Source organism: Chiloscyllium punctatum, chromosome 40 (assembly GCF_047496795.1).
Source record: "Chiloscyllium punctatum isolate Juve2018m chromosome 40, sChiPun1.3, whole genome shotgun sequence".
NCBI lineage: Eukaryota > Metazoa > Chordata > Chondrichthyes > Orectolobiformes > Hemiscylliidae > Chiloscyllium > Chiloscyllium punctatum.
This window is the reverse complement of record NC_092778.1, coordinates 46221856-46234755: the sequence shown is the minus strand read 5'-3', so window position 1 is coordinate 46234755 and position 12900 is coordinate 46221856. Positions and strand designations below refer to the sequence as shown.

The 12900-nt window shown below is 44.5% G+C and overlaps 1 protein-coding gene across 1 annotated transcript in view; it reads right to left on the bottom strand.

Moving 5' to 3' along the window:
- Positions 1–1833: 1833 nt before the first annotated feature.
- The window catches only part of eif2ak1 (eukaryotic translation initiation factor 2-alpha kinase 1), a 52365-nt gene continuing 41298 nt past the window's right edge, over positions 1834–12900 (bottom strand). Inside the window, exons 15-16 of the mRNA XM_072559802.1 lie at positions 5015–5248; positions 1834–2681 (exon numbers count right to left, since the gene is read on the bottom strand). Of these exons, the coding sequence (XP_072415903.1) occupies positions 2529–2681; positions 5015–5248 (387 nt within the window). The 3' untranslated portion in view covers positions 1834–2528. The remainder of the gene's footprint in view (positions 2682–5014; positions 5249–12900) is intronic.

The following is a 12900-nucleotide window of genomic DNA, read 5'->3' as shown; positions in this document are numbered from 1 at the left end:
GACTATGGGAGGAAACCGGAGCAGCCGGAGGAAACCCACGCAGACACGGGGAGAATGTGCAAACTCCACACAGTCAGTCGCCTGAGGCAGGAATTGAACCCAGGTCTCTGGCGCTGTGAGGCAGCACTGCTAACCACTGTGCCACCGTGCCGCCCAAACAGTGGACTCCACTGTCAGAGATTTTCCACTGCGACTCTCATCAGATTCACTCCCCTCACCAGCCCACACCCCACTCTCAGCATCTTCCTCCGGCACTACAGGAAGTGCAAAAGCTGCACCCATACCACCCCCCTCACCTCCATCCAAGGTCCCAAGGAATCCTTCTACACCTGACAAATTTATCTGTACCTCCACCAATGTCACCTACTGTATCCATTGCACCTGATGTGGTCTCCTCTACGACAGGGAGACAGGATGCCAACTTCCGAGAACATCTCTGGGACACGCGCACCAACCAACCTCACCGGTCCGTGGCTGAACACTTCAACTACCCCTCTCACTCCACCAAGGTCATGCAGGTCTTGGGCTTCCTCAATCACCAAACCCTTACCACCTGATGCCTGGAAGAAGAACATCTCTATTCTGTCTTGGGCCTCTGCAACCACATGGGATCAATGTGGATTTCACAGTTTTCTAAATTCCCCTCCCCCCTGCATTATCCCAATTCCAAGCCTCCATCTTGGCACTGCCCTCCTGACATCTCCATCACCTTTCCCATCCATCCACTCCACCCTCCTCTCCTACCTAAACTTCTCCCCCACTTTCATCTATCGCATTCTCAGCTACCTTCCCCCAACCCCATCCTCCCCTTTTTCTTTCAGCCCCCAGCCTCATTCATGATGAAGGGCTTATGCCTGAAAAGTCAATTCTCCTGCTCCTTAGATGTTGTCTGACTTGCTGTGCTTTTCTAGCACCACACTCTTAACTCTGATCTCCAGCATTTGCAGTCCTCACTTTCTCCTAGAAATTGCAGTAGTTAATCCAAACCTAGGGTTCTAAAGCTGAACAACGGAAACTACGATTGTATGAGAGATGAGTTGGTTGCGATTGGGTAACTATTTTTATATAAGGCATGTCTGTGGATAGGCAGTGGATAATGTTTAAGGAACAAACGCATGCATTACAATAGTTCTACAGTCCTTGGTGAAAGAACACAACAGGAAATCTGTACAATACATAATTAACAAAACAAATATAGTGTTTAGAGTCAGAGCTGCTGGAAAAGGTAACAAGCCTCAGGACTAGAAGCAGCTCAGAGCTCATGAGGACCTACAGCTTGATTTTAAAAAGGGGAAACAGTGAATGCAAATTTTCAGAAGTGTGTAAAAAGGAAATGGTTGGTGCAGATAAATATCCCTCATTCTGAAATGGGAGAATTGATAACTGAGAACAATTCTGTCCTCCCAGGAGAAGACCATTGCCATATATATTTGTATATAGGTCAAGCTTTGAAGACCATTTTTTAAACTGAAATTAGGGAGTCGACTAATACAGAAGGTATTGTTTGAGGGGATGCAATTCAAATTTGGCATGAGTCAAAAAATGGACGAACAAGCCAGATCTCTATACAAAATAATAAACAATGAAATGAAAAAGAATTATGGCCATTATTGAATATTTATGTACAAAATTACTGTCTCCATTCTGCCTGCTACAGTAGAATGGTACTGTTGTACTGTATTCCAGTTACCAGTACCGTTAAGTGCATGTAGGTCTACACATATGTACAAAAGGTAAAATGTGTTATCAGCAGGCGGTCATTGCCAACTAAGTGTGTATTTGTACTACACACAATTCATGAAATAAAAACATAGGAGCAATAAAACAAAAAAAAACTGATAGTATTTTATTTTTAAAAATGCATGAAACTTCATATATGAAAAACACTTTACATTAAAAAAACTGATATTCACAGTAAACAAAACCTCTTCTGATCGTATATCACAAATATTATGGGATAGTCAGGAACAGACCCCTGAAAAACTAGGGTTGACATCTATATGCAGTATATGAAAAATACCAGATTTTTTGGCCAAAATAAGTGGTCTACTTATACATGAGATCAAACTATACACAAGTATATACAGTAACTGCTCCAATGTGAGGGAAGTAAGGATCTGTCAGAAAGGATATTGAAGTTTAAAAAAAAGTCCCATTTGAATTTCCCAGTACTAAAAGCTGACAAATTACCAAGGCCTGATAATCTACATTCAAAGGTACTAAAGAAGGTGGTTGTGAAAATAGCACAAGCTTCTGTTGTCCTCTTCTGAAATTCTGTTAATTCTGAAATCATCTTGACAGACTTGAAGGTATCATAATATTCTGACTGCAATGAGTGCTACCTGCTGAACCATAGCAATTCCATGAATGAAAAGCCTTGACACTGTCTTTCAATTTAATATTTAATCTCTCATCTTACAGAACATAAAGTTAAACTTGTACATTCACAAAACAGTCATACATGAGGCAGTCAAAATTAATTTAGATGGAAAAAAAATCAAATTATCTCCAGTCCATTATGATTCTCTCTAACTGGGTTCTCTCTCCCCAGCCAGTAATTTGATCACTTCCTTGAGACTCCTGATTTCATCTTGCTGATCGATCACTTTCTGTTGTAGGCTCTTAATTTCTTGCTCCTGGGCAACTACTTTCCATTCAAGGTTGTCTCGAGATACATTTACCTATATTTGAAATATCAGGGGAGGGGTAAGGAAATCAATGAAGCTTAAGATGAAGCAGCAAAGATTATCCAGCCCATCAGCTCTTTGCTTGAGCAATCCAAAAATTCTGCTAAAGTCCCAGATTCTCACAAGCTTCACTAGAAAATTTAAAAAGTACAATCTAAAGACCAGCATTAGTCGAAGTAAACCACACATCTGCCTCAGGGAGAAAGACGTAATTTTATAGCACCTTGCATGAGCTCAATGTCCCAAAACGATTAACAGCAAATTAGGTTTAAAAAAAAGATGGTGGCAAGAGTCGCAGTGCAGCTACTGTGGGCTCCTGCTCGAAGCTCATCTGGTCCGTCCGCTTTTATTTTTTTCTTCTTCAGTTTAATTTACTTAACCTTATGAGAGTTTGGGCTTGTCCTCTCCACACTGCACAATGTGGTGGCGAGAAAGGTCGATGGCAGTCACGCCGAATGGTGGCAAAAGCAAGCAGCTGCTCCTGAGTTGGGAGCAGCCCGAGGCGGCAAGAACACAAGTAGGTCGGCTGAAAGGCAGTGAGAGCAGGCAGCCCGGAATGACGGCAGGGACAAGGTCAAGCTATCATGAGGAGTGCATAGTCAGGTGCTTGTGGACTGTGGTGTTGAACTTTTAACTGTGTTTCTTTGTTTTCCTGCTTTTTAAATAAGCGCTGTAATGTTTAACTTGTTAAATTTTGCTTCTTTATTTTTCAGTTTTATACCCAAGATCGCTTCGCAAGTGGTGCCTTGTAAACTTTTCACTGTACTCATGTGAGTACATATGACCATAAAACTAATTCAAATAGGTACTTTAGTTGTAGGAAACGCAATATCCAATTTAATGCAGCAAATCCTGAAATGAAATAAGTGACTAAATAATATAGAGATGTTGATTTTGTATAAAAATTGACCAGGACAGAATCTTTAATGTCTGACAGTGCAGACATTGACTTATCAGTTTAAAGACTCAACCAAAAGATTGCATTTCTGACAACATTTTCTCAATAGTGTACTGGGTCTGTCATTCTGGAGTTGGGCTCAGGAGAAAGTGAGGACTGGAGTTAAAGTGTGGTGCTGGAAAAGCACAGCAGATTAGGCAATATCTGAGTAGCAGAAGCTCTTCATCAGAAATGTGGGAGGGGAAGGAAGCTAAGAGATATTGAGGGAGGGAAGGTACCTGGGAAGGTGATAGGTAGATGCAGGTGGGGGTGATAATGATTGGTCAGAAGGAAGGATGGAGCATATAGGTGGGAAGGAAGATGGACAGGTAGGACAGTAAGGGGCTGGTGCAGAGTTGGAGGGTTGGATCCACGATAAGGTGGGGGGAGGGGAAATAAGGAAACTGGTGAAGTCGAATTTGATGCTGTGTGGTTGAAGGATCCCAAAGTGAAAGATGAGGTTTCTTCCTCCATTTGTCCGTGGATTGGATTTGGTGGTGGAAGAGGCTCAGGACTTGTATATCCTCGGTAGATTAGGAGGGGGAGTTGAAGTGGTTGGCCAAAGGGCAGTGGGATTGTTTGGTGCGTGTGTCCCAGAGATGTTGCCCCAAATGTTCCGTGAGTTGGCGTCCTGTCTCGCCAATGTAGAGGAAACCACATTGAGAGCATCAGACACAGTCGATGAAGTGCAGGAAAATCTCTGTTGGATGTGAAAAGATTCTTTGGGGCCTTGAACAGAGGTGAGGGGGGAGGTGTGGGCGCAGGTTTTATACCCCTTGTAGTAGCAAAGGAAGTGCTGGGAGTGTACAGTGGTTGATGGAGGGTATGGACCTAACAAGGGAGTCATGGAGGAATTGGTCTCGGTGAAATATGGATGTAGGGTGGAGGGAAATACATCTTTGTGGGTGAGTTTATTTATAAGTGGTGGGAATTAAGGAGGATAAAGGGCTGTATCTGGAGATTAGTGGCTGGAAGGTGAAGACTGGGGGTTTCTAGTTGAGGAGTGGGGTTCAAGGGCAGAGGTGCTGGGGGCATTTTTGATCCTTTAAACAGAAGGCTGTTTGGATGTCCTGGAGTGGAATTGCTACTCCTGGGAACAGATATGGCAGAGGTGGAGGCATTCGGCAGGGCGGGGGGCTTCTAGTCCAGGTAGCTGTGAGAGTCTGAGAGTTTGAAATAGATGTCCGTGTTGAGTCGCTGACCGCAGATGGCGACAGACAAATCCGGGGGGGTATCTGAGATGGTCCAGGTGAACTTGAGGTCAGGTCCCTCATTTGTCAAAGGTATTTATAAACAAAAACAAGAATGCTGATGGGTTTTATGTTTATTTAGTGGGGAGTTTGTCTTTATTTCCTAACCAATTTTACCAAAATAAACTTGTCATTCCTACCTGAGGTGAACTACAGAAGAGTTCACTGGTCAACATCTCATCTGCACTTGGTCTGCAGGATGCGATTCGGCTGGTTAGCAACTTAACATATTTAGCATGTACAGGCCAGTGTTGTGCAAAGTCCTCTGAGATATGGGACTCTCGAAGAGCTGTGAGCGTCTTTATCCTTTCCATTGCTGTTCCAAATGGCTGAAAGAGCTCCATTAAGATGATACCTACGCTGTACATGTCTGACTAAACATTAAAAGAAAGGACATATAAAAATGCAAGGAACGGTACAGATCCCACACAGTGAGACAAATACAGACCAATGAAGGGCCACAAAGCAGTTTGTGAGAGCAGCAAAAGGGATTATAAAAGAAAACTTGCAATGGACATAAAAGACAATAAGAGGAGTCTTTGTAGTCTATATAAAGGAAAAACGGCTAGTTAAGAGTTCTATTGGTCCATTGAAGACGGACAGGGAAATGGCAGATATGCTGAACAATTATTTTGCTTTAGTGTTCACAGCAGAAAAAAAAAGTACAGTTTGCTAGAAGTCCCAAAGAAATTAAGAGGATCAGAGACAGGTTTAAATAAAATTAGCTTGAGTAAATCATCAATAATCGGGAAATTAATGGAACTGAAGAGTGACAAATCCCCAGAAATGATGGTTTCTATCCATGCATGTTAAAGAGCTAGGAGAACACATTCTGATACCCTAACCACAATCTTTCAGAGTTCCCTGGGTTCAGGAGTTGTACTTCTGGATTGGAAATTTGCTCATGTCCCTCCACTCTTGACAGAGACAGAGGGAAACTAGGCAATTACACACCAGTTAGCCTAACACCTATGGTGGTGAAATTATTGGAGTCTGTTTTCAAGGATATGGCAACTGATTGCCTTGAAAAATGTCAATTAATCAGAGTCATCATGAAGGATGGGTCATGCCTGACAAATCTCAGTTTTTCGAAGAAGTGATAAAGGTAGTGAACAGAGGTAAGTTGATGGATGTTCTTTATATAGACTTCCAGAAGGCTTTTGATAAAGTCTTACACAAGAGACTGTTAGCTAAGGTGGAAGCCAATGGAATTGAGGGGATAATTACTGACATGGATAGGAAATTGATTGAGCAGTAGGAAAGAGAGATTTGGAATAATGAGCAAGTATTCAAATTTGCAGAACGTGACAAGTGCTGTCCCACAAAGTTCTATATTGAGGCCTCAATTATTCACAATATTCATTAACAACTTGAATAATTGCATTAAAAAGTAAAGTATTCAAGTTTACTGACGACACAAAATTGGGCAGCGTTGTAGACAGTGTTGACGACAACATAAAATTACAACAGGATAATGATAAAATTAGGTGAATGGGTAAAGTTGTGGCAGATGCATTTTTTTTGTAAATATAGTTATTAGCAAGAAACTTTTTTTTGACTTTACAAAAATATAAAGTTATTGAAAATATAACAAATAACATATCAGTATAATAAAGAAAAACGCAAATTACAATACAACTACCATCCTTCCCTATAATACAAAACAAAACCTAACATTGTACAAAACAATACTAGTAAATAAGTAAGTGATTAATAAAAGAACACACAAAAACACAAAATAGTGCTCGGTGCAAAGCTCCCAAACAAAAGAACAGGAGTGTTGTGTATATACCTATATTGACTCAGAAGTCCCCCCGCGAGGGCCCAGGACTCAGCAAACCTAACCATCCTGGTTAAACAAATGCTCTAGTTAACATAGCAGGCAAATCTCTATCCAAATAACTAAAAAGGTCTGTTATATGGTGCATCACGTTTGTAAAAAAGTCCAAGGGAATGTGCTCTATAATTAATTTTCGCCATCCCAGCAAGCCCAGTGAGTTCTCAGACACCTAATTCATCAGAATATTCTTCCATGAACAGTAAGTAAGAACATTAAATAGTTTCATCCCATGCCCGTCTAAAGATGATATATTCGATACACCGAGGAGGAGAGATCTTGGGTCTACTTTAGCTCTGGTCCTCAATACCCTCCTTATCTCTCCTGCCACAGTGCCTGCAATAAACATGGAGTCTGTGGCATGTCCAGAAGCAATGGGTAAGAGTACCTACACTCTTTTGCCCCATTTTTAAACTTCGCCACAAGGAGCGGTGCCAGATGAACTCTGTAACTGCATAGCACATGTCCTATTACAGATTGAGATCTTTCACACGTTCTCCCATATGTCCTCCCACATTTCAGAAGACATGTCCATTCCTAGCTCTTTCTCCCAGACCTCATAACCAGTTAATATCCTGCCAGACCCTGCCACCCAGCAGGCAATAGAGGGCACTCACCATCCTTGAGGCAAGTGCAATTTAGTAAGCTTGATGAGGGGCCGCCCACGATGCCAGACTGAGCAACTAAATCAACCTGTAGGTTTCCATAGCATTGACCTGGGAAACATTATAGGGAGCCATACACATGGAATAAAGCAAACGAGAAAGGACATTCATCTTAATGAGGGCTATTCGGCCCAACCATGAACTTGGAAGAGCCTCCCATCTCTGGAGATCCTGCCTAATATTATTGAGCAATTGAGTGAAGTTAGTCCAAATTAACCGATCAAACATGGGGGTTATAAAAATGCCTAGGTATCGGAGCCCCACCCGTGACCACTTAAAAGGGATCCTAGGCCACGTTCAATTTCTGGTACTTCCTTGAGATTCCCCAAAGGCATAGCCTCCAATTTTGCAAAGTTGACCTTATATCCTGAAATAGCCCCAAATGATTTGATACAATGTATCAGATGGGGTACAGAGGTCATCAGGTTCAGAAACAGAAGGACATCATTCGCATACAGGGTAGCTTTGTGTACCCTCGATCCCACTTTCGGAGCGGTTATATAGACGTTCTGATGAATGGTATCTGCCAGCCGCTCTATCATCAATGTAAACAACAACGGTGAAAGGGAGCAGCCTTGATGACTACCCTTACCAATCTGAAAGTTCCCAGACTTCACCCTGTTGGTGATGACCACAACCAGAGGGTGGTAATATAAAACCTCCACCCACCTAGCAAAGACCCCACCCAAACCAAACTGCTCCAAAAGACATACGGCCATTCCACCCGGTCAAATGCTTTCGCTGCATCTAAGGAAATCACCAAGCCCTGAATCAATCGCTGCTGATATACTTGGACCATATTCATAGACTATTATTAGAAGACCTATGGACCCTTATACGACCCGCCTGGTCCTCTTTGACAATATGGGGCAGCACTTTCTCCAATCTCAGCGCCAAGATCTTAGACAGAATCTTGAAATCTGAATTTAATAAACAGATGGGCCTGTATGAGGCACAATCCTCAGGAAACTTCCCCTTTTTAAGAAGGAGGCAAATATTATCTTCTCTCAAAGATGGTGGTAAGCATTCATACATATAGGAGTGATTGGACATCTCCAACATCGGCCATGACAGAATCCCTATTAACTCCTTATAAAACTCACCCGGGAGACCATCAGGGCCAGGCATTTTCCCATTCTGAAGATGCCTAGCTGCTTCCTGTATTTCCTGAACTGTCAAGAGGGTATTAAGGAGTGAGGCCTGTTCCAGGGTTACCCTGGGAGGTCCAGGCTCTTAAAAAAGGCTTCCATTTTAGCCCACCAGTCCTCGCAACCTTCAGACCTATACAATTCAGAGTAAAAACTCCAAAATGCCTCATTAATCCTTTTGGCATCTTATGTAAGGACCCTGGCGCTGTCTCTAACTGCAATAATGGATTGGGGAGCATCCTTTTTCCTAGTCAGATATGCTAAATACTACCCTAGCCTATCCCCATACTCAAACAGCCTTTGTCTAGCAAAAGCAAATTCTTTCTTTGCGGTTTGTGTAAGTATTGAATTCAAGGCAGCCCGGACAGCTGTAATCCGCTGTACCTTAGTCACCGAAGACCACGCAAAATGTGCCGCCTCGGTGGCTTTCAACCGCGTCTCAAGTAGCCGCTGCTGTTCCCAATTCTGTCGTTTCCGGCTAGCTGAATAGGAAATAGCTAATCCCTTAGCAAAGGCGTTAGCAGTCTCCCATAGCATAGACAAACTACTATCCATGCCTGAGTTGATAGTCAAGAACTCCTGAAACTCCTTCAAAAAGTATTCCACAAATTTGGAATCCTTAAGGAAAAAAGGATCCAGACACCAGTGCCACAAACCTAGCCCCTCACTCTTGGCCTTAACCTCTAAATATACCGCTGTGTGATCAGAGATACCCATGTTCCTAATATTACAACCCATAATCAAATCCAGAAGGATCGAGGGAGCCAGAAAAAGATCAATCCTCGTGTGACATTTATGTGGGTTTGAAAAAAAAAGGTGAAGTCCCTGCTACTAGAGTGAAGACATCTCCAAATGTCCACCAACCCCAACCCCTCACATAAGTCTGCCACCTACTTGGCCTGCGAAGAAATAGTTGGAGGCCCACTGGGCATTCTGTCCACGTCAGATCCAAAAGACAATTACAATCCTCTCCCCTATAATAATGTGCCATGTTCCAAAGGCACTCAACTTAGAAAAGGCACGAACCAAAAATGTAAGGGGATATGCCCGATGACAGTAGACATTTAAAATGCCATATTCCTCCCCACGTATCAGGGCCTTAAGTATCACTAACTGCCCTTGCTCATCTTTCACTTCCTCTAATAATGTGAACGGAAGATTTTTCTGGATAAGTACAGCCACTCCCCTACTTTTAGTCGTAACTTCAGGTTTTCCCCATCATCAAGATGTGTTTCCTGCAACAGAGTGATATCAACCCTTTCCCTCTTAAGGCTGGAAAGCATTTTTCTTTCTTTTAACAGGCGAATGACTTCCCTTGATGTTCCAGGTTCACCATTTAACAAGACACTTACTCATATCCCCTTTCAGACACCCTTGAACCTTCAAGAGGGAGAACCCTGCTTACATTGCGCCGAACACAAGTAAATAAAGTCTAAGAGTCGCAGAATTGTATATATAAAAACTACTGTGTCATAACTAGAAACAACTATTACTACCAAAAAGCTACATAGAAAACCAACTATAGAACCTTGAATGGGAGATTCTGCCCCCTGCCATGGAGGGCACTCAACCTACCCTTCCCCTCCTTCACAGCTCCTTCAAGCCCGGACTGTTCCCCAGCCTTAGGCAAACCAAAACTAAACAAGGAGATGATCCTTAAGTCAACAAAAAAGGACAGTCAGGATAAGCACTCCGCCAATCCCAGACTCCGTGTCACCTTTACTTATGACTAAAAGAGAAAAAGAACAAAAAAAAGGAGACAACAAAGAACACCCACAAAATTGCCCATGATAAAATCCAGTTATAAAAATATACTAGGAATAACATTTATTAGGGAAAGAGAAAGACAAAAAAGGGGAGAAAAGGGAAAACACGGAAAGAAGGAAAAGAGGATGAACATTAACCATATTCTTCAGACCAGTCAGTCTATTTTAAAGTGTCTACAAGGTTCTTAGCTTTATCCGCTGAGTCAAACACATGAACTGAGTCCTCATGGCTGAAACGGGGCACCTCATGGAGTACTGGATGCCCAGATTCCTCAGCCCCTTTTTAACGTCATCGGAGGACTTTCTCTTTCAAATTACATCTGCCGAGAAATCTTGGAAAAACATGATTTTCGACCCCTTGTGCAGCAGTGCCTGTTCGACTTTTTCCAGTGATTTGGAGGCTTTGATCACTTTTTGCTTGGCCTTATATATGTGGAAGTACATTAGGATCAGGTAGGGTGCTGTATCGGCCAGTTTTCAAAGAAGCTGACTGGCTGCCCGCCTTCTTCACCCTCCAGGAGCCCAGCAATCTGAAGATTAGTCTTCTCACCTCAATTTTTGAGGTTGTCAACCCGGTCTCATAAAGGAGAAAGTGAGGACTGCAGATGCTGGAGATCAGAGCTGAAAATGTGTTGCTGGAAAGGCGCAGCAGGTCAGGCAGCATCCAAGGAGCAGGAGAATCGATGTTTCAGGCATGAGCCCTTCTTCAGGAATTAGGAAAGAGTGTCCAGCAGGCTAAGATAAAAGGTAGGGAGGAGGGACTTGGGGGAGGGGCATTGGAAATGCGATAGGTGGAAGGAGGTTAAGGTGAGGGTGATAGGCCGGAGTGGGGGTGGGGTGGAGAGGTCAGGAAGAAGATTGCAGGTTAGGAAGGTGGTGCTGAGTTCAAGGGTTGGGACTGAGACAAGGTTGGGGGAGGGAAAATGAAGAAACTGGAGAAATCGGAGTTCATCCCTTGTGGTTGGAGGGTTCCTAGGCGGAAGATGATGCGCTCTTCCTCCAGCCGTCGTGTTGCTATGGTCTGGTGATGGAGGAGTCCAAGGACCTGCATGTCCTTGGTGGAGTGGGAGAGGGAGTTGAAGTGTTGAGCCACGGGGTGGTTGGGTTGGTTGGTTGGTCCGGGTGTCCCAGAGGTGTTCTCTGAAACGTTCTGCAAGTTGGCGGCCTGTCTCCCCAATATAGAGGAGGCCACATCGGGTGCAGAGGATGCAGTAAATGATGTGTGGAGGTGCAGGTTAATTTGTGGCGGATATGGAAGGATCTTTTGGGGCCCTGGAGGGAAGTAAAGGGGGAGGTGTGGGCGCAAGTTTTGCATTTCTTGCGGTTGCAGGGGAAGGTGCCGGGGGTGGAGGTTGGGTTGGTGGGGGGTGTGGACTTGACGAGGGAGTCATGGAGGGAGCGGTCTTTTCGGAATGCTAATAGGGGAGGGGAGGGAAATATATCCCTGGTGGTGGGGTCCGTTTGGAGGTGGCGGAAATGACGGCAGATGATAACGATGTATATGGAGGTTGGTGGGGTGGTAGGTGAGGACCAATGGGGTTCTGTCCTGGTGGCGATTGGAGGGGCGGGGTTCAAGAGCGGAGGAGCGTGAAGTGGAGGAGATGCGGTAGAGAGCATTGTCGATCACGTCTGGGGGGAAATTGCGGTTTTTGAAGAAGGAGGCCATCTGTGTTGTACGGTATTGGAACTGGTCCACCTGGGAGCAGATGCGGCGGAGACGAAGGAATTGGGAATATGGGATGGCGTTTTTACAGGGGGCAGGGCGAGAGGAGGTGTAGTCTAGGTAGCTGTGGGAGTCAGTTGGTTTATAGTAAATGTCCGTGTTGATTCGGTCGCCCGAGATAGAAATGGAGAGGTCTAGGAGGGAGAGGGAGGAGTCTGAGACAGTCCAGGTAAATTTGAGGTCGGGGTGGAAGGAGTTGGTAAAGTGGATGAACTGTTCAACCACCTCGTGGGAGCACGAGGCAGCGCCGATAGTCATCGATGTAGCGGAGGAAAAGGTGGGGGGTGGTGCCAGTGTAGCTGCGGAAGATGGACTGTTCCACATATCCTACGAAGAGGCAGGCATAGCAGGGGCCCATCCGGGTGTCCATGGCTACTCCTTTGGTTTGGAGGAAGTGGGACGACTGGAAAGAGAAGTTGTTCAGAGTGAGAACCAGTTCAGTCAGTCGAAGGAGGGTGTCAGTGGAAGGGTACTGGTTGGTACGGCGGGAAAGGAAGAAGCGGAGGGCTTTGAGTCCTTCGTGATGGGAGATGGAGGTGTACAGGGATTGGATGTCCATGGTGAAGATAAGGCGTTGGGGACCGGGAAAGCGAAACTCATGGAGGAGGTGGAGGGCATGGTAGAAACGGGCGGTGCGGGGTTGTGGGACTATGACATTGGAGGTGGTGGATGGGAGATCCCCTGAGGTGATGAGGTTATGGATGGTATGGGAGATGATGGTTTGGTGGTGGGAGGTGGGGTCATGGTCAAGGGGGCAGTATGAGGAAGTGTCCGCGAGCTGGCGTTTAGCCTCAGCGGTGTAAAGGTCGGTGCGCCAAACTACTACCACCCCTCCCTTGTCTGCCGGTTTGATAGTGAGGTTGGGTTTGGAACGGAGGGAGTGGAAG